Source organism: Eleutherodactylus coqui, chromosome 1 (genome assembly GCF_035609145.1).
Source record: "Eleutherodactylus coqui strain aEleCoq1 chromosome 1, aEleCoq1.hap1, whole genome shotgun sequence".
Classification (NCBI taxonomy): Eukaryota; Metazoa; Chordata; class Amphibia; order Anura; family Eleutherodactylidae; genus Eleutherodactylus; species Eleutherodactylus coqui.
This window is the reverse complement of record NC_089837.1, coordinates 401,104,319-401,122,762: the sequence shown is the minus strand read 5'-3', so window position 1 is coordinate 401,122,762 and position 18,444 is coordinate 401,104,319. Positions and strand designations below refer to the sequence as shown.

Below are 18,444 nucleotides of genomic sequence, written 5' to 3'. Positions count from 1 at the left end.
TAGTGAGAGAGAGTGAGAGAGAGAGAGTGAGAGAGAGAGAGAGAGAGAGAGAGAGAGAGTGTGAGAGAGTGAGAGAGAGAGAGAGTGTGAGAGAGAGAGAGAGAGAGAGAGAGAGAGAGAGTGAGAGAGTGAGAGAGTGAGAGAGAGAGAGTGAGAGAGTGAGAGAGAGAGAGAGAGAGAGTGTGAGAGAGAGAGTGTGAGAGAGAGAGAGAGAGAGAGTGTGAGAGAGAGTGAGAGAGTGAGAGAGAGTGAGAGAGTGAGAGAGTGAGAGAGAGAGAGTGAGAGAGAGAGAGTGAGAGAGTGAGAGAGAGAGAGTGAGAGAGAGAGTGTGAGAGAGAGAGTGTGAGAGAGAGAGTGAGAGAGTGAGTGAGTGAGTGAGTGAGTGAGTGAGTGAGTGAGTGAGTGAGTGAGTGAGAGAGAGAGAGAGAGAGAGAGAGAGAGAGAGATCTCCCCTCCGTTCCTCCCTGCTCTCCCCGTAGCTCCCCGCCCCGCGGCGGCCCCCGAATCTTTAGGGACGAGCGGGGAGATACTCGGCTAAGGCACATTACTCGAGCAAGTAGTGCCTTAGCGAGTATACTCGCTCATCCCTAAAGATAACCCATATGCTTCGGATGTGTCCCATAAAAGTGGTGTGAATAGAGCCTTTACTATATGCCTTTGATAAATAAAAAAACTAACAAAAAGACAGAAAGCTAGAGGAATTCACAGGATGCTCAGGACTACATTCATATTTGACTATAGCTCTAAGCAGCAAGAAGAAAAAAAAATCAGCACTATAGAAAAGCAGTCAGATAAAGTAATTGAGAAGTTAATTTTCTATGGTCTAAAGGGATATTTTGCCCATTAACCCTTTCCAATCCATTGTCAGAAGTCTTCCAACATTCTGATTGAAACCTGTACGGCTCCAATATCGTAAGACGTGCAACAGGGTATTCTTACTGTTTATTGCTGGCCACTCGGTTGTCGGAGCCTCTGTGGCGTGTCACATAATGCAGTATTGGCTGTAGCCATTAGAAGGCGCTGTTGTATAACGGCAAAAAAAGAGGAAGCTCCCTAGGAAACCCTGAATCCAAAATTGGATTGAAAAGGGCTAATGGGGAACCTGTCAGCACCTTTGAGCCTCATGAACTACATTATCGGGTATAATGGTGAGGGGACGGGGGTTGTAGGGAGTTGATTTTTACACTCACTGGGTCACCTGTTCCAGCGCTGTGCTCCAGATGAATCAGTTCGCACATAGCATGACTTTTTCAGAAGGCTTTATGCACGCACTCTCTCATTCATCTCTATGGCAGAGTGTGTCTGCAGTGCCATCCGAAAAGAGTCACGCTGGGTGCGCACAGCAATTTCTTGGGGAAATAGCACTGGAACATATTAAGATATAAAAAGCAGCTTCCTCTTGGAACCCCATTCCCTCACCTTTGCACGCCATAATGTAGTTTATGGGGCCCTTTAACTATATCCTAAGTCATATTGGCAGTGTAATACATTTCTCTGAGATAAAGCTCAACTACTGACCAACTAATCACTTGTACATTATCACACCTTTTACACATACAAAGAAAAAGACATCAGCGTTTTCCATATGGAATATACAAGACCACCAGCATCAGGCTGATATTATAACTCCATTCTCTGGGTCCCAATCATGTTTTCAGTATGATAAGAGCTTTGAAAAAGAATAGGCTTGGCAGTGCAGCAACAAAGAATGGAGAGAATAGAACAACATACTTCAAGCAGAATAAATGGAGAGGGGGAGCATGCGTACTTTCAAATGACTTGTGGAATTAAAATGGTTCCCTGTCAGATTTAGGAATAAATGCAAAAAGAACTAAAAACAATGATGACTGATGAAACTAAATGCAAAATGTAGGTGAAATAGTTAACTAGAAATTCTATAGGTAACTGATCTGCAGCTACCGAAGATATTATCCTGTAGGGCCACGAATCAAGGCAAGGATCACCAAAGTCTACATTGCCTCCAGAATCTCTCACTTTGTTAGGGACTTTTTACATGAGCGTATTATTCCACATTCTGCACCACAATTCGCAGTAAGTTGCGCACGGCTTTGTGCAGATGCTGGTGTATTGAGAAGAGGACTTCCATCAGCCTGCAGTTCTGCATCAAAATCCACAGTTAGCTTTGCAGATTGTGGTGTGCAGCAACAAATTCCGCTGCCTCCCTGTAGAATTGGAAGGTCCCTTAGAGAGTGCATTAATCACACTATCTAGGTAAATCAAGTCCCGGACCAGCTGAAGGGCATGTTACAGGGGTTGTACAGAGTAAGAAAGGATCCCCCTTTTTTCTTTTAAATCCTAGACTATTTCCTTTCACTTACCATTTTGGGTTCTGCTGCTAAAATTACAATATGGTGAATTACTAGCACTTCTAGGATTCTTCTTGGGCTAAAACAAGAACTAAAGTGAATACCCTACAGTTTATTTAAAAACAGATGTTGCTTCAGATAAAGGCCGCCTGCACACGGGCGGAAATCCCACGGCGGGATTTCCGCCGCTCAAAGCCTGCATAGGAGTGCATTACAATACGCACTCCTATGCAGACGGCCGCGGTTTGGCCGCGCGAAATGTCGCGCGGCAAACAAACCGCGGCATGTTCTATTTTTGTGCGGGGCTCGCAGAGCCTCGCACAGAAACGTCACTCACCCGGCTGCCAGCTCCGGTCTGCGCATGCGCCGGCTGCCCGGCAGCCGGCACATGACAGAGCCGGGGCCGCCGGTCGCGGGTGAGTGCGCGCTCGTCTCTGTAGGCGCTCGGGTCGGGTCTCGCGGCGAGAATTCTCGCCACCGGATCCGACCCGCTCGTCTGCAGGCGGCCAAAATCTGTTATATCAATAAAGCAACTACTTGGCTTAACAAGATACACTGCGTCTTGAGGTCCTTTAGAAGGAATAAAAAACTGATGGCATGGATATAACAGTCACATTAGAATTTATGGCCAGATTTGTATATTACCATTTTATGGTACAGTTTCTATTAAAATTAGTTCAAAAGATAAGGAGAATGACAGTTTTAGCGATCATTTTGTATAAAGTACTAATGGGTATTAATGCATTTACACACAATTATCGCTCAAAAGCCACCATTTTAACGAATTTTGAGCAACAATCATGTGTGTAAAAGGGCCTTTACTGGACAGGGCTGATGGGAATATTAGATTTACAGAGAGTGGATAGCCGTTTAGGTTAAGAAGACTACAATACATGACAGCAAACTGAATGCAGATTTTTACCTACAATCATTTGAAAATACATAAGGATAACTAATAAGAACTTGCTGAAGCCATGCTTTACTTAATCCTTGAATAGTCATAAATATTCTCAACGCACACTGTATAGAGAGTTTGGAGTCCATCTCCCCATGCACATAGCTTCAAAGCCTTTCCAGTAATGAACTACAGTAGATAAATACTTCCACCACAAACCCTCACAGTACAGCGGGACCATTTATATTGATGTAGCGGATACTAAATACTAATGCTGGACCTTTATACAATGTTTTATGACCTGTACTATATGATGTTTATTAGCTGGGTTGCAAATAAGGAAGATGGAATAATACCTCTGAAGCGCCACCTATTGGAAGGCAGCATTCCTGCAAGTCAATGTTAGACTCTTTATTCAAGCTTGTAACAATGACTGGGAATTGCACACATTGCTAATCCCTGAAGTAAAAGTAGTGAGGCAATCTTTCTGTACATTAATGTAACCATTGGCAATGCATGGATAAAATCACCATGTATTCACTATGCTAGCACTAGGTGATAATGCATTTTTCACTGAAGTGTCGGTTATGGCTCTGAGACAAAAGGTTGACTCCAAGTAGACACCTCAAACAAAAACAAACAAAAAAACCCCAAACAACTAAATCTGCTTCTGTGCAATGGAGTGGGGCACTTAAAAGGAGTTTGAAATGAAAAAAAACAGGGTCTGATTTTTTTTAATCCCTAGTAAGAGTGTACCCACGAGTTTCATATGGCTGTGTATGATAATGCAGCTGAGTAATTTCTATTCTCGAAAAATCCTTATAAATTTACTTGTCACAGCACAAAGGGGATATCCAAGATGAAGGGAAAAGTGATATGCCAGTTATCACACACAGGTGAAAGTAATTATATAAAGATATTTCCATGGTATATACTCAGCAAGCCTACTTTGTGTTACAAGTAGTACCATCTTATTGTAATGTAGTCAGAGAACAAAGTAGCTGCATTTGCAGAACCACTCTCCTACTACACAGCCACATAAACTATTGTTATGGCCAGAAGTTAAGAGTAACTGCACTTTAAATATTTTTTTTCTAAAATGCACTAAATAAGCGACTGTAAGCATTTTTGCAACATGCTCAGCCTCCACTGCTCTGTCTCCTGACTCTGAGTAAGGTAAAGCTGTTCTGTTCTGCAGATGGCTTCTACCCTTCACAGCACATCTATTGGGACATGCTGCACTGTACGCCTGATGCACTGTAAGGGTCTCAATTACAGATGAGCGAGCGTACTCGCTAAGGCAAATTACTCGAGCCAGTATTGCCATTTTCGAGTACATGCCCTCTCATCCCAAAAGATTTGGGGGCCGGTGGGGGTGAGCAGTGAGTTGCGGGAGTGAGCATGGGGGAGGGGCGAGACAGAGAGCGATCCCCCCCCCTTCCTCCCCACTCTCCCCCACCGCCCCCCGAATCCTTTGGGACGAGCGGGCATGTACTAAAAAATGGCAATATTCACTCGAGTAATTTGCCTTAGCAAATATGCTCATTCATCTCTATCTCAGTGTATCGAAACCGTCAGGAAACACTATGAAGGGGAGAAGCCGTCTGCAGCACAGAACAGCTTCTCCTTACACAGCGCCAGAGGATGAAGGAGTGTAGTAGGAGGCTAAAAAAAAAGAAAAAACAATGGTGGGTGACAGATTATGGAGGCACAGGCAGAAGCAAGTCTATTTCCTAATACAACCTGCTTTATATTTTATTAATTTTTACAAACTGTTATATAGAACAGCTGCGCCAGCACTAGAGGTAATTGTGCAGGCACAGCTGTAGCTTCCTCTTCAGCTATGCAGTTAGTTAACTCAAGATGGATTTTTCAGCACTATCTTTTAGCAGCATAACTCAAGAGTTCTGTATGAAAAACGTACTGAATAAATAAAGTATATTGCAAAAATGCTTATAAAAAAGTGCAGCTACTCTTTAACAATAGCAGACTGACAAGTATTTGATTTGTCAACTGTACTACAAATGACAGCAATTTTAAACAATACAAATACTATACTAGGTAATCCCTAGCTGAGTGGCGATGTGAGTAGTAGTGAGGTCACTAATTGGATGCAGCAATCATGTACCAGTAACAAAAACTGGTGAGACCACCGAAGCATCTGTGCTGAATCAGTGGGGGGACTGAGGAGGTTTTTTAATATTATATATGGGTTTTTATTTGGCTTTTATTTTTAGAAACTGGATAGCCCCTTTAAAAAAAACAAAAACATACCTAGTCCATGTGCCCTTATCAACAGCACTCTCCCTACTGGAATGTTTGCAAAACTAAAGGCCTAGGAGGTATGGTTTTAGTTTTTACTTTTATTACCATTATAACTGGTATACTGCACAATGCCATCACATGTCAAACAAATAAATAATGGTTTGGTCTTCTCTTCAGTGAATAGCACTGGACTGACAGACCTTGGATCACATGTTCATGCGATTCTATATGCTCGTTGTAAAAAGCGTAACGCTGTTAGCATGAATGCAGAGGAAAATAAAATAGTTTGATACTAAGTCTCCGCAGTAAATGATGCTGTGCTTGGGGTTATGTACCATGTAACACTCAGTACGGCTAAAAAGAAAGGAAGAAGCAAAAGCAGGGTAAATATAAAAAAATAAATAAAAAACTTTGGCTAAATGTAATGCAGTTTTCTAGGCCAATGTCAACCTGATTGAATCTTACCATTTTCTACAGCTATTCCAAGTATACTCGATATCTTTCTCACACTGAAAACACAGAAAAAGTCAATTCATTATTGAATGCTTTTTCATACACAACTGTGGACAGTATAGTCTCACCTATCACCGGGTATACTTCTTAGCTGGCACCAGGACGTTAATGTGTGCAGAGCACGCACTGTCAGCACCGTGCCAACCCATGTCCAGAAAACTGGCCTGAGGACACCCAAATAGGACATACAGCAAATTCTGCTATCTGAAGTCCTCCCTACCAAACCATTGTATGAGACTTGGTGGCTGCACCATGTTGACACAATCGTGTGGCACGCATTATCATCTGGTGTCCAAGAGCAATCCTGTACAGGGAAGGAAAAATATGAAAACGGAGCCCAGACTGCAAAATCTTCTGTAATCCAGGTGTGGTATGGAGAGACTGTGGTACGTGCCAGTGCTGTGGTGGTACAGTAAGAGGCGGCTGATAGCGGAGATCATCACAGAACTTACTGTGGTTAAAAGTGAGAGAGTTATCCAGGCTGCTGAGCTGTTGCAATCTGGCATGCATCATCCCTGTTCTGTTACGGGAAACAGGTAATGTCTGAGACTTTCGGTCATGAACTATGGGTCCCAACCCCTCCTGGTTCCTGCAAGATGATTGGAAATGGGATAGAAGCACTAGTTAGATGTGTCCCCACTGCAAAGAAGTGGGAGCAGTTAGTAAAGCAGAGAAACTTATAACCTTAAATTTAAAAAAACTGGATTTAAAGCAAAAATGTAATTAACCGTATAAGCAAATGTAACATGCTACAAAGGAAGCACTAAAAGTCATCGATTTGGGTAATGTCTATTCCCAAGAGCATTACTCATTGTATAGAACTAGACATTAACTAGAAAACTCCTAAATCAAAGTATGGTCCGAAATATTGATGAAGAAACGTGATGATGCAATTAGCTATTCTAGGAAATAGTCAAAAGGATTAGGTAGAAAACGTCATACACAAAAGCATGCAAGACAGTAAAAAAGCAGCAAGGCACCGTGACTGTCTTACCAGGCAGGAAGGGAGAAGAGCCATAAACTTTGTTATACTTGCCAGCAATCAAGTGAGGAAAACAGAAAGAGTGAGCCGAGTTAGCAATAAGCTTACGCTGGCTCCCTAATGTGTACCACCACCAGTGCTAAAGTGAGGGCCAACGCAGGACACACAATCATCTGTGAACCTCATTATTAGTGCTATCATGTGAGACATCTCCAACATGCACTCGGCACCATGTATCATGCTTACACCTGAGTTACATTGGTTTGACAGTGTACACAATGGGAAATAGGACGTTAATTTCTAGGGTACAGAGAGGTTGTGACAACATAATACACACGGCTCCTCAGTAAAGCTGGCCATAGACGTAAAGATTATGGGTAGTAATCCAAATTGGTCTTATCATTTGAGAAAAATAAGTGTGGGTTGATGCAAGATACCTTCACTTCTCCCAATATGAAGGATTTTCCATGGAGTAAGACAAGTTGTCCACACAGAGGGAGGTATTTATTTGGGCATGCCACTTTTCCATTAAGGGTTCTAATTCCGGAAAGTATTGGAACTCTTGCAGATTGTGGCAGAATCATTACCTCTACAGCCAGCTTAAGCCGTTATAACAAAAATTCATAATGGACGGTTTTAAGGAAATAGGAGTATTAGAACATAGATGTACAGTTATGTTTAATAAACATGAATTGCACTCAATCATTCATTTTCTAATGTATATTACTACTACTAGGGTCATAATAATTTGTAAAACAAGTCATTTGTCCTTATAGTGACTATAAAAGCTGGGTTCAGGCTCTGTGCACAGTTGTATGAGGTAGTGGTATACTTAGTGCCAAAAACAGGATAAAATCATGCCTTGTGAGATCGGGAAAAACATTTTCAAAGCTATCTTTGGGAGAGGCTGTCCTGATGCAAACCCATCCTTGACACTAAGTATACAGCCCAATGACACCACTATGATGCCGCCTTAATCATCAGCTGGGTTTCCACACTGCAGTAACCATACTCAGCCAATAAGCCAACTGCCCATGGTCACCAATGGATGGACGATTTTGTCAATAAAAGGCCATTACTAGAGGCAAAACAATACAGCCATTGGATATGATGGGTGCGATTTCAGCCACATGCAGTCAACACAGCATGGAAACCCAGTCTTAAGCTGATCATATGAAAATAACTCATTCAAAATACCAATGAGAGGAACAGTAATCAATTCAGCAACTTCATTCTGTGCTTATCATTTGCTTCAAGAAAAAAACCCCACTATAAAATACTATAAAAAGGATGAAACAATATACAGGGCGATTAAAAATTAATTGTACAAAAGTTAAGCTATTTCTTGATCTATGAATGAACATACAACAGCCAGAATGACATAAAAAAATAAAAGAACTCTAAGTTTTCAATGCACTTTGCAGACGTTCGATATGGACACCATTGGCGGCACGGCAGATGCAAAGTCTGTAGTCCAGTTCTGGCCAGACGCCTCCCAGCATACCCTCAATTACACTGCAGCGGAGATGTGTTGTTTTAGGTTGCCAAGGTTCAGTGGCATTGGACATTTGTAGGGTGCATTGAAAACTTGAAGAGTTCTTCTATCTTTTATATCATTCTGGCTCTTGTAGGTCAATTCATGAATTCAGCTCAGCTTTGCCCCATTCTTTTTGAATCCCGCTGTAGTCATCATCTATCTAGATAAGCTTTCAATTAGTATCATAGACTGCATAGATTTTGCAAAGCCTCTGAGATGTCATTGGAGGTATTCACTCTAGTAGCTGTGTCTGTATCATGGAAAATTTTTCTAAAATTGTGTGGTACAAATCTGTTACTGTCTTATCATTTCATGTGTCCTTGCTGTACACAACCTAAAATGCAAAGTGCTGTGAAAGATGTTGGCGTTCAAGAGTATTACTACTAGCATTAACCCCTTCGGTGGCAGGTTTATTACCATGTCAGGCCTCACAGGGCAGGTTTTTTAAATGAGTCAACAATGAAAGTAAAAGCCCCGGAATATTTCAGATGACAGCTCAGTGCTCTGCACATTTCAGCACTAGAGCTGTCCACAGAAATCTTCCGGGGTTTAACTGCATGGTCAGTGGAGCAAGCACCGGAGATTTTCTGGGCGTGCCACTAAAGGGGTTAAAGCTAATTATCATCGGTGGAGAAAGTGCATCTAATGACATGTCATCTGTACTCAAGTAATTTAGATAAAGTTGTAGTTTGCTCATCATTGTGCATAAATGTAGAGTTCATATAAAAACCCTTATGACATTACAATGTCCCTCTTTGTATGTAGGATATGCCAGAACAACAAAGTTAACAAAAATACAAAACTTCCAGCCTGGAGGCAGCAATATAAAGCATTGTCATAGCCAAATGATGCTTCCACAGTTTATCGTAACACTATACCTGGCAATGTATCGTTTGCCCATATACTGGAACTGATGCAGGCACACTCTGTAGAAACGGAGAGAGATCACACAAAATATCAGTGAAATATAAATTTATGCCGTAATAGGGAACAGGAAGAAAGGAGTTTGTAAATTAGAAATTTCTGAATTTCATGTACATTTTATCAATCTACACCATATCAAACAATTATTCTGTGCTGAAGCATGCTCATTATTGTATTGTTATAGCGCCCACTAGTGCTGTGTGCCCAGTATCTGTACTCTGTATTGTTTGAGACACATGACAAGACTATTGCATCTCTAGCAGTGGAAGGAGATCCCTGATGGTGAGCAGCTTATGTAATGAATAGAGATGAGCGAACACGTTCGGCTCCGCCCCTTTTTCGCCCGAACACCGAACTTTGCGAACACTTCAGTGTTCGGGCGAAAAAGTTCGGGGGCCGCCGTGGCAGCGCGGGGGGGGGGTGCGGCGGGGAGTGGGGGGGAGAGGGAGAGAGAGAGGGCTCCCCCCTGTTCCCCGCTACTGCCGCCCGCGCCGCCGCGCATCTCCCCGCCCCCCGGCGGCACCCGGACACTTACGCGCGAACACTGCAGTGTTCGGCAAAGCCGGTGTCCGGGTGCGGATGTGTCCGTAACGGACACGTTCGCTCATCCCTAGTAATGAACCTTTGGCTTCTTCTCTACTTGTAAAAGAAAAGGAAGGAAAAGGGACTTGGTGTTTGTATAGTGCCAACTTATTTGCAGGACTTTCAGGTAATTTATTTATTACCCCCCCCCCCCCCAAGACAGACGAGTATCCATTGTACAACACAAAGTTATTCCGCAACTCCTAAGTGAAATAAATGTGAAGGTGGAAAACATCTATATTTTAAAGGTAAAGGTAAAAAAAGGGTACCTACTCTGAGATAGTAAAAAAATCCATTAGTTCTGACGTTGCGGCTTTGTTCCAATATGTAAACAGCGCATCTGAAGAACAAAACGAATGAATGAATTATTCACTACCAGATAGCTGCTATTCTGGACACACACTGTCTCACAGAGAAGATGCCACACCATGCAAGAGAACCATTTCCTCAAACAAGCAAGTTTCATATGGCTTTGTACAGCTGATCTTGGTCTTTGTATCATAATGAGGGAGAATCTCAATAGGATGCCACAATTGTGGGTCGAATTTGGAGTCTATGGTCAACAGAACAAAATGTGCATCACCGCAGTGGGACTGGAGCGCTGAGATGAACATTATGGCACACGGTTCAATGCATCCGGCATCATGTGGTAGCAGCTCCACAATAAACAGCTGGTGGCATTCTGCGCAGCATATGGACAGATATGAATGCTCCAATATCATTGATGACAGTTTTGCGTAGACTGGCTAAGGTAGGTTTGGAGGTCAAGCCATCCATTGCAAAGACTGCCCCTCACAATGCTCCATTGTCATGAATGCTTGCCGTGGTGTTCCAGAGCTACCTGGCACGACAGATGGCACAGTGTATTGCTCAATAACAAATTTAGATTTTGTCTCAGTAATAATGATTACCAGACAAGGGGGTCTGGAAGGGACATGGCAATCAGGCTGGTCTTTCTGCCATTCTGGAACCCCAACCTGGAGTCATGATTTAGCAGGCCATCAGCATCAACTGGCAATCACCCTTAGTATACATGAGGGGCACATTAATGGCACACAGTTATGTTAATGAGATGCTGCAGCCCATCGTGCTACCATGTCTTCAGAACATATCCTGCTGGAAAACGGCCTAGGGTAATGCAAGACCCGCACAGTTAATATCAGCAGGTATGCTGTGCAAAATGTCCGGGCGACTCCTTGGGCAGCACGATCGCCAAATCTCTCTCCGTTTGAGACCTTGTGAGACATGATTGGGCGTCAAGTGAATGTTCTCTCACAGCGTCGTAATGAGGTTGAACTGTGGACTATGGTCAATACTACCCTAGAATAGTAATGACCATCGCCAAACATGATCATCCTGTGTAGTGGGCCACAGGAACGTGTAACTGTTTGACATTAACCCTTTCCAATCCACTGTCTGACGTCTAAAGACATTCTGATTAAAGGCTGTACAGCTTCGATGTCGGAAGACGTCCGGCAGGGTATTCTTACTGCAGATTACTGGCAGCTCTGTTGTCGGGGGCCTCTCCAGCATGTCCCATACTGCAGTACTGGCTCTAGCCAGCAGATGGCACCATTGTATAATGGCAGAAAGTGAAAGCCCCCTAGGAAACCCTGAATCCAAAATTGGATTGCAAAGGGTTAAAATTAGTTGTTCAGAACTTAATTGTGTGTGGAGTTTCATCTCATTCCGAGCACTTCTTCATGGGGTGACATTTTCTCTGTAAGGCAGTGTACAATACATTTGCAAATTGCATAAAATAAACATGAACTTCTGCCCATTATAATTGACCACAGTAATTTGAAAGCCTTCAGTAAAACCGCTGATATCAACTATTCAGTTGCTGTACTGCATGCCTATGAAGATGTCTGTCCCTTCAGGGTGCTGCAGCTCAGGTACATTTAGCGCAGGTTTTTTTGTGCAGTCTTTGAAGCCAAAATCAGGAGTGGATTCAAAAAGAAAAGTATCCATCCTTTATACGTTCTCTCCTTTTATGATCCCTATCTGATTTGGGCTTCAAAAACGGCATAAAAAACCTGAACAAAATGTACATGTGTAATAGCACCGATCGTGTATGTTCCCACATAGCAGAATATGGTGTGAATCCGCTGGTGCGGATTTTAAATCATTTTTTGATCCATTGAAAGGGTGAAATCTGCTGCAGATCCGCTTCAAAAACCCGCACCAATATCATGGATTCTGATTCAGGCTTCACATGGCTTTCATTGTGAATTTTCCATTGTGGACAAATCACACCATTTCCTGTTATATAGGTGCATATCCTCAAGGGTCTCTGCACATGCTACAGGGATCCCCTATAACAGCATGTGGATAACCATTAAGCAGTGTTACCAGGTGCCACCCGGCAAATAGCCATGCTTTGGGTAGACAAATGTCTCAATATCCTAAAAGTGGGAGCCTGCACATGGATCCTCTTCTCCAGTGTAATCAAAACCCCACCAAAAGCAAGTGAGGGGGAACCAGGGTCAGGTCACCATTCTCTCCAGGAAAACACAAAATGTGCACCCATGGTGGAATAGGTACAGTTGGGCATGCAAATGCCAGAGCTTCATGTTCCAGAAGAGGAATGTGGTGAATTAGGACCAAATAGGAGTTCCATTCTGAATTTTTGCTTTGAAAAGCTCCCAATGATAGTCAACCAATAAATAAGTGTAGCCAACACAAAACAAAAAGGTTTGCTTTAATGACATACAACCAATGCACTACGTACCATCTGACATGCTTTTCAAAATGTGAAGGAAGCACATGAGTAAACTTTTTATTTCGGCCTGCTCCAGCTTGTCACAGCGAACTAATTGGTTTCCTAAAGAGCCTCCATGCTGATTCTAAAATTATAAAACAAGCAGTAATTAGAATTCTTCATTGTTACATTGGACTGAGACAGAATGTAGATGGCACTCCTCTCCACAAAGGTGGAGCACTGCAAGCATTCACACACTGCAAAGCATCCAGGCAGTATTGATAGCATTACTCAAGGGGTAAAATCATCAGTATTGCATCGTTTTTATAAGATTGTACAGTTAAACATTTACTTTCAGAGATGAAAAAAATAAGGATTAGGCAAGGTAGTAGGACACTGCAATCACTACAAATGAGGCAAGTTAACGACAGGAGGGTAGATAATGGTGGAAATAAGGCCTTACTCACTTTTCCAATGTCTTTCCCAGTCCAGTGCCCCCACTAGGGTCTGCACCAATCTGACCCTAGAAGTGGCTACAGTGGTCATGGGTTGCTCATTGCTCACTGATCTGTGCATGAGTGGCACGTGATTACTGTGGCGGCCGGAATGGTGACTATGGGCTTTTATTTTCTTCTTTATTTTCCACCGTTATTTTCTCCATGTAATTTATTGTTAAATCTTAGAAAACCCCTTTAATTAACAGCATTTGCCACTAAGCTTCAGACTATCAATCTGGAAATTGTAGAATAACATTCTAAATAGAGATGAGCGAGCATACTCGCTAAGGACAAGTACTCGAGCGAGTATTGGCCTTAGCAAGTACCTGCCCGCTCGGAAGCAAAGGTTCGGCTGCCGCCGCGGGTGAGCGGTGAGTTGCGAGAGTGAGATCTCCCCTCCGTTCCCCCCTGCTCTCCCCCGCCGCCCGAACCTTTTCTTCCGAGCGGAAAATACTCGCTAAGGACAATGCTCGCTCAAGTAATTGTCCTTAGCGAGTATGCTCGCTCATCTCTAATTCTAAATTAACAGGACGAATCTGATGCTTAACAAATGCTGAAAATCAGGCAGCAAAAAGGAGATTATAAAGTAATACTTCTGGATTCTGAGAAGAAACTGCAGCATGCAATACAGTCTCTGGCAGTACAGGCACGGTCAGCAGAGAGAAATCCATAGTGTATCGGTTTCTCTTAGCAGCCTGTGTGCAGTCCTCTTCCTCTCCACTAGAGCGCAGGGCGTGTGCAGAATGCCGCCGAAGAAGTTTGTCCTTCTGCACCGTGAATGCATGTTGAAGTCGAGGAGAAAATGTTTAAGCCATTTACTGCACTCTATTAATCATCTACATAGCATATAGGAGTGAATGCAGGCCTATTACAAGTTCACAAAGTGACCTCAGTCAATCAGCAGTGAGCATCTTAGGCATCAGCCAAAGAGTTCACATCAGCGTTTCAGTTTTTCTGTTCTGCCCTAAGCGCAGAAAAACAAATAAATGCCTTAGTTTGTAAACTTTTTTCTGCCTCCTTTTTTACAATATACCTCATAGGGGAAACACACAAAACGGAAACTATTTAATTTGTATACATTTAATTCTTTCCAATCCAATTTTAGATTCAGCGCTTCCTATGGAAGGGAAGGGGCAGTTCTCTATCTTGTATTATACAGTGGCGTCATCTGCTGGCTAAAGTCAGTACTGCAGTGTGATGCACCAGAGAGGCTGCAACAGCAAAGTGGTCAACAATATACATTAATACCACCCTACAGGCTTCAATCAGAATGCCGAAAGATGTCAGAAGGTGGATCGGAAAGGGTTAACCACACTGCATGTTTCATTGTGAAATTAATGCTAAAGAACAAAAAAAAAAAAAAAAAACAGATTTGTTAAAAACCGATTGTAATGAATAAAAAACAAAACAGATAGGAAAAAAATTGGTTCTGTTCGCATCTGTTAAGGCCCACTGTCCACGGGGCTGCTGAATCTCCACCGGTCAGCCTAATCTGACAGATAGGCTGACCGCGAAGAATTAGGGCAATTCGCAGCATGCTGCGCATTGCACGCCGCAAGCGGAGAATCGCAATAATTCCCTGCTCGTGGACAGTGTGCTGGCACTTTCCATAGCAATGCTTTGGGAAGCGTCGGCCAGCGTGATTCGCCGGCTGTTTACCGGTATGCCGAACCTCTTCGCTTCAATTTGCATCAGTTAGTATTTCAATATATTTTTTTTTTCTTCCTGCTGACATTTAACACAGTCATGTGGATACAAAAGTGTAGGTTTTTTGTCCCTAGAATTTAAGTGCAAGAATTTTTTAATTTTAAGAATTTTTTATTTATTTATATATATATATATATATATATATATATATATATATATATAAAAATTATTATTTTTTTTAACTTACATCTTTTTATTGAATACTTTTTTGTTTAACTCCCATTAAGGGAAAACTATTTTGCACGTTTACTTACATAATTTTGTATACTAATACATTATTATCTGTCACCATGACACAGGCCATATTTAGGGCAAAAAGTAGCATACCCCACCCAACTCCAGGCTTAGTGTATCTACGGCCACAAGGCTCTTCTTGCCCGTAGAGCAGAAGTTCGACTATAACACAGCTAAGCAGCCGTTTCAGGGCAGCACAGGACACTCATGCATAAGCAGGACACTTAGCTGCCATACAATAGCATATTGGCGGTTGTGAAGTGGATACCAGAACATTACTGTTCATTAAAATGAGATGGTGGCACTAGAATAAGTAGGGTAACATTTCAAAAGAAGGCACAAATAAGAAGCAGCACGCATACCTTGTCTAAAGAACTGCTCTTGTCACTGTTCCTCTCAGGAAGACTGTTCCCTGAATCCGTGCTGATGAGAGAACCCCTGGAATCTGCATTTCTCACACTGTTTATGTTGGGAGTGGATGAGGTATGTGGGGAAGCTGCAACAGACAAAAAGTAATTAAATGAATAAACGAGTATCATATAATATAATACCTAAGTAAATTTGTTAGAATTAGAGATGAGCAAGAAGAAAGTAGAAGGAGAAAGAAAGACGTGGCATGGTGGTTTAGTGGTCAGCAGTGCTCCTTTGCAATGCTTCAGTCCTAGGTTCAAATCGGATGAAGAATAACATCTGCATAGAGTTTGTATGTTCTTTGTGTTTCTTCTTCTTACCCCCCTTCAGAGAAACAAGAAGTGGTTACACACAACTTATGGTGGCTCAGTGGTTACCACTGCTGCCTTGCAGTGCTGGAGTCCTAGGTTGAAATCTGACCAAAGACAACAGAGTTTTCCAATTCCGTGCAGATGTTGTACTTGTAAGATTTGAACCTAAGAACCCAGCATTGCAAGGCAACAGTGCTAACCACTGAGTGACATCCATTGCAGGTCTCTTAGACAAGATGCAATACTAGTTTTAGGGGTTTTTATGAACTCCCAGTTTGGCCAGAACAAAGTGCCAGAGGTTTGGGTTCTCATCCAACCGAACTTGTAGTAACGTTTGACCCAAATTCAAGTTCTACCGATTTGGTTTGCTGATTTCTAGCTCGATTATCATCAGTCTAGGTTCAAGAGTGGAGAGCCCCACCAATAACTAGAACAAGGCTATGTACAGTGCAGCACAGTCTTTCAGCTGCTACTAGCCTTTCCCTTTGCAGAAACTGAGTTTAGCGATTATACTGCCCAAGAAAAGACTTACAGGGCTGATAAGAGCTGCTAAGGCACAGCAGTCCCCCATCCTAGCACTTATTGGAGATAAGCCCCATCCTACAGTTGGCTACAATATTATCTTCTGACAGCTACATCTATAAACTGTTGGAAGGTGCACACTCACTTTTGACGACTTCTGAAACGTCTGGTAAGTGATGATTTAACTAGGAACCCAAGAAGCTCATTCTATTAGTGCAAGGCAAGAACCATGCTACACATTGCCGGAGAACTGCAGGATCATACATCATCAGTGAATGGAATGGATGCCTGATGCACTGATTATAATGTGTACCCGCTCACACTACGATTAACTCCAGAGCCATTGCTCTCACGCTTTTCTTGCTTTTACTTCCGTTCACTCACCTGTGCCAGAGATAACACCAAAGAGATCTTTATGGAGGTTATTATCCAATGTGTTGCCTGGTTTCTGTGGAGTTACCAATGGATTTCCAGCAGCTACGTTAAGTAAAACTTCATCTTTTGCATTCTTGAAGGAAGAAAAATACACTTAAAATGTTATTAACCATTTATATAAGGACAAATGCATTCGCAGACTATACAAGAAGTGATGTGTGGCCTACGCTTAGCGCTTACGTTTTGCGTTACAGGGAAGGGAGACGTGTCTTTCACATTTATCCGCTGCACATTTTCAATGAGGAGCCCAAACATTGGCAGGTATAGAGTGGCTATTCTTGCCTGCTGGCTCTGGAATAACAAGGAAAAGAGGATATAGGTTACAGGAGAAGCATTATTTTCCTAAAACTCTCTGGCTAGAAATAGTTGAAACTAATTAATCTTAAAACATCCCTTTCGAACATTATGCTGAAAAATGTAACCCTGAACACATAGCTAAGACCACTGCAGTGGGTCCGCCTGCCAAAGAAGCTCCAAATCTAAACAATCCTCATATTCTTTGCTGAAACAACGTGTGGGAGGATTTTAAACCACTTACACTTGTTAAAATTCTGCAATGTGGAAAAAAGTGTTTATTCAGCCATCTGCCCACTTACATTCTGACAGATCCCCCAGAAAAATGTACACAACACTTGAAATATGAGCCGAATCTTCATCCCCTGATGCAGATAATTACTGAGGCAGAATGAAATGCCCTCATCATTATCCATGGAAATGGGAGGCACACGACAGTACAAGCCCCACCGCTTACAGCATACGGCTGATGTCCTTACGGTGTCTGGTCAGAATTTACCAAGCAAACATTTATTTACCCTGATCTATATAGGAAGATGAAGAGGATCTAGAACTTACATGAAATATGTATTGACAAAGCTCACGTAGGATTAATGTAGTATACACTGTTGTACCAGGACTAGTTCTTCAGTCATGAATGGGATGCCCAAGTAGATAGTGATCTACTGGCAGACCAGTAGATCGTGTTGTGAGGCCGCAAGTAAAATAATACTTCTGATCTTCCCCCAGGTATTCTCAGATTGTGCTCTCTTGCTCTAGTGTTAAGTTTCTTTCCTCCTGAACCTTTAACATATTTTAAAGGTTTTGATCATGCTTCCCCCCTCCCTTCTTTCCTCTAGGTTGTACAGATTAGGTTGTTTAAGTCTTTCCTGATAAGTATAAAACTTAAGATCTTTCATTTTTGAAGTCCAAACTGGTTTATCAATATCTTTCTTTGGATTGTCTCCACAACTGGACACAATATTCCAGATGTGTTCTCACCAGAGCGCTACACAGCAGGATCACAATCTCCCTCTTTCTACTGGTTAACCTCTAGTTAAGCAGCTGAGCATCCTACTTGCTTTCTTTGCTGTCTGACCCCACTGTTTACTCATTTTGAAACAAGGACCCCTAACTCCTCCTCTGCGGAAGTCCTGGACAACACAGTTGATATGATAATTAGTCCAAGAATTCCTTCTCCCTAAATGCATCACTTTACATCTGGAAAGATGGAAATGCAGCTTCCATTGTTTGACTGTCTACCCAGTAATGTTAAATTGTTTTCCGTGTTGCAGACAATAGCCACCACTAGAAATATCAACCCAACT

At 42.3% G+C, this 18,444-nt stretch overlaps 1 protein-coding gene across 1 annotated transcript in view; it reads right to left on the bottom strand.

The window, feature by feature from the left end:
* DOCK9 (dedicator of cytokinesis 9) overlaps positions 1-18,444 on the bottom strand; it is a 165,349-nt gene that overhangs the window by 40,355 nt on the left and 106,550 nt on the right. Inside the window, exons 32-40 of the mRNA XM_066588817.1 lie at positions 17,024-17,134; positions 16,793-16,916; positions 15,527-15,660; positions 12,757-12,871; positions 10,299-10,365; positions 9,398-9,445; positions 6,391-6,589; positions 5,953-5,996; positions 2,340-2,418 (exon numbers count right to left, since the gene is read on the bottom strand). Coding sequence (XP_066444914.1) covers positions 2,340-2,418; positions 5,953-5,996; positions 6,391-6,589; positions 9,398-9,445; positions 10,299-10,365; positions 12,757-12,871; positions 15,527-15,660; positions 16,793-16,916; positions 17,024-17,134 — 921 coding nt within the window. The remainder of the gene's footprint in view (positions 1-2,339; positions 2,419-5,952; positions 5,997-6,390; positions 6,590-9,397; positions 9,446-10,298; positions 10,366-12,756; positions 12,872-15,526; positions 15,661-16,792; positions 16,917-17,023; positions 17,135-18,444) is intronic.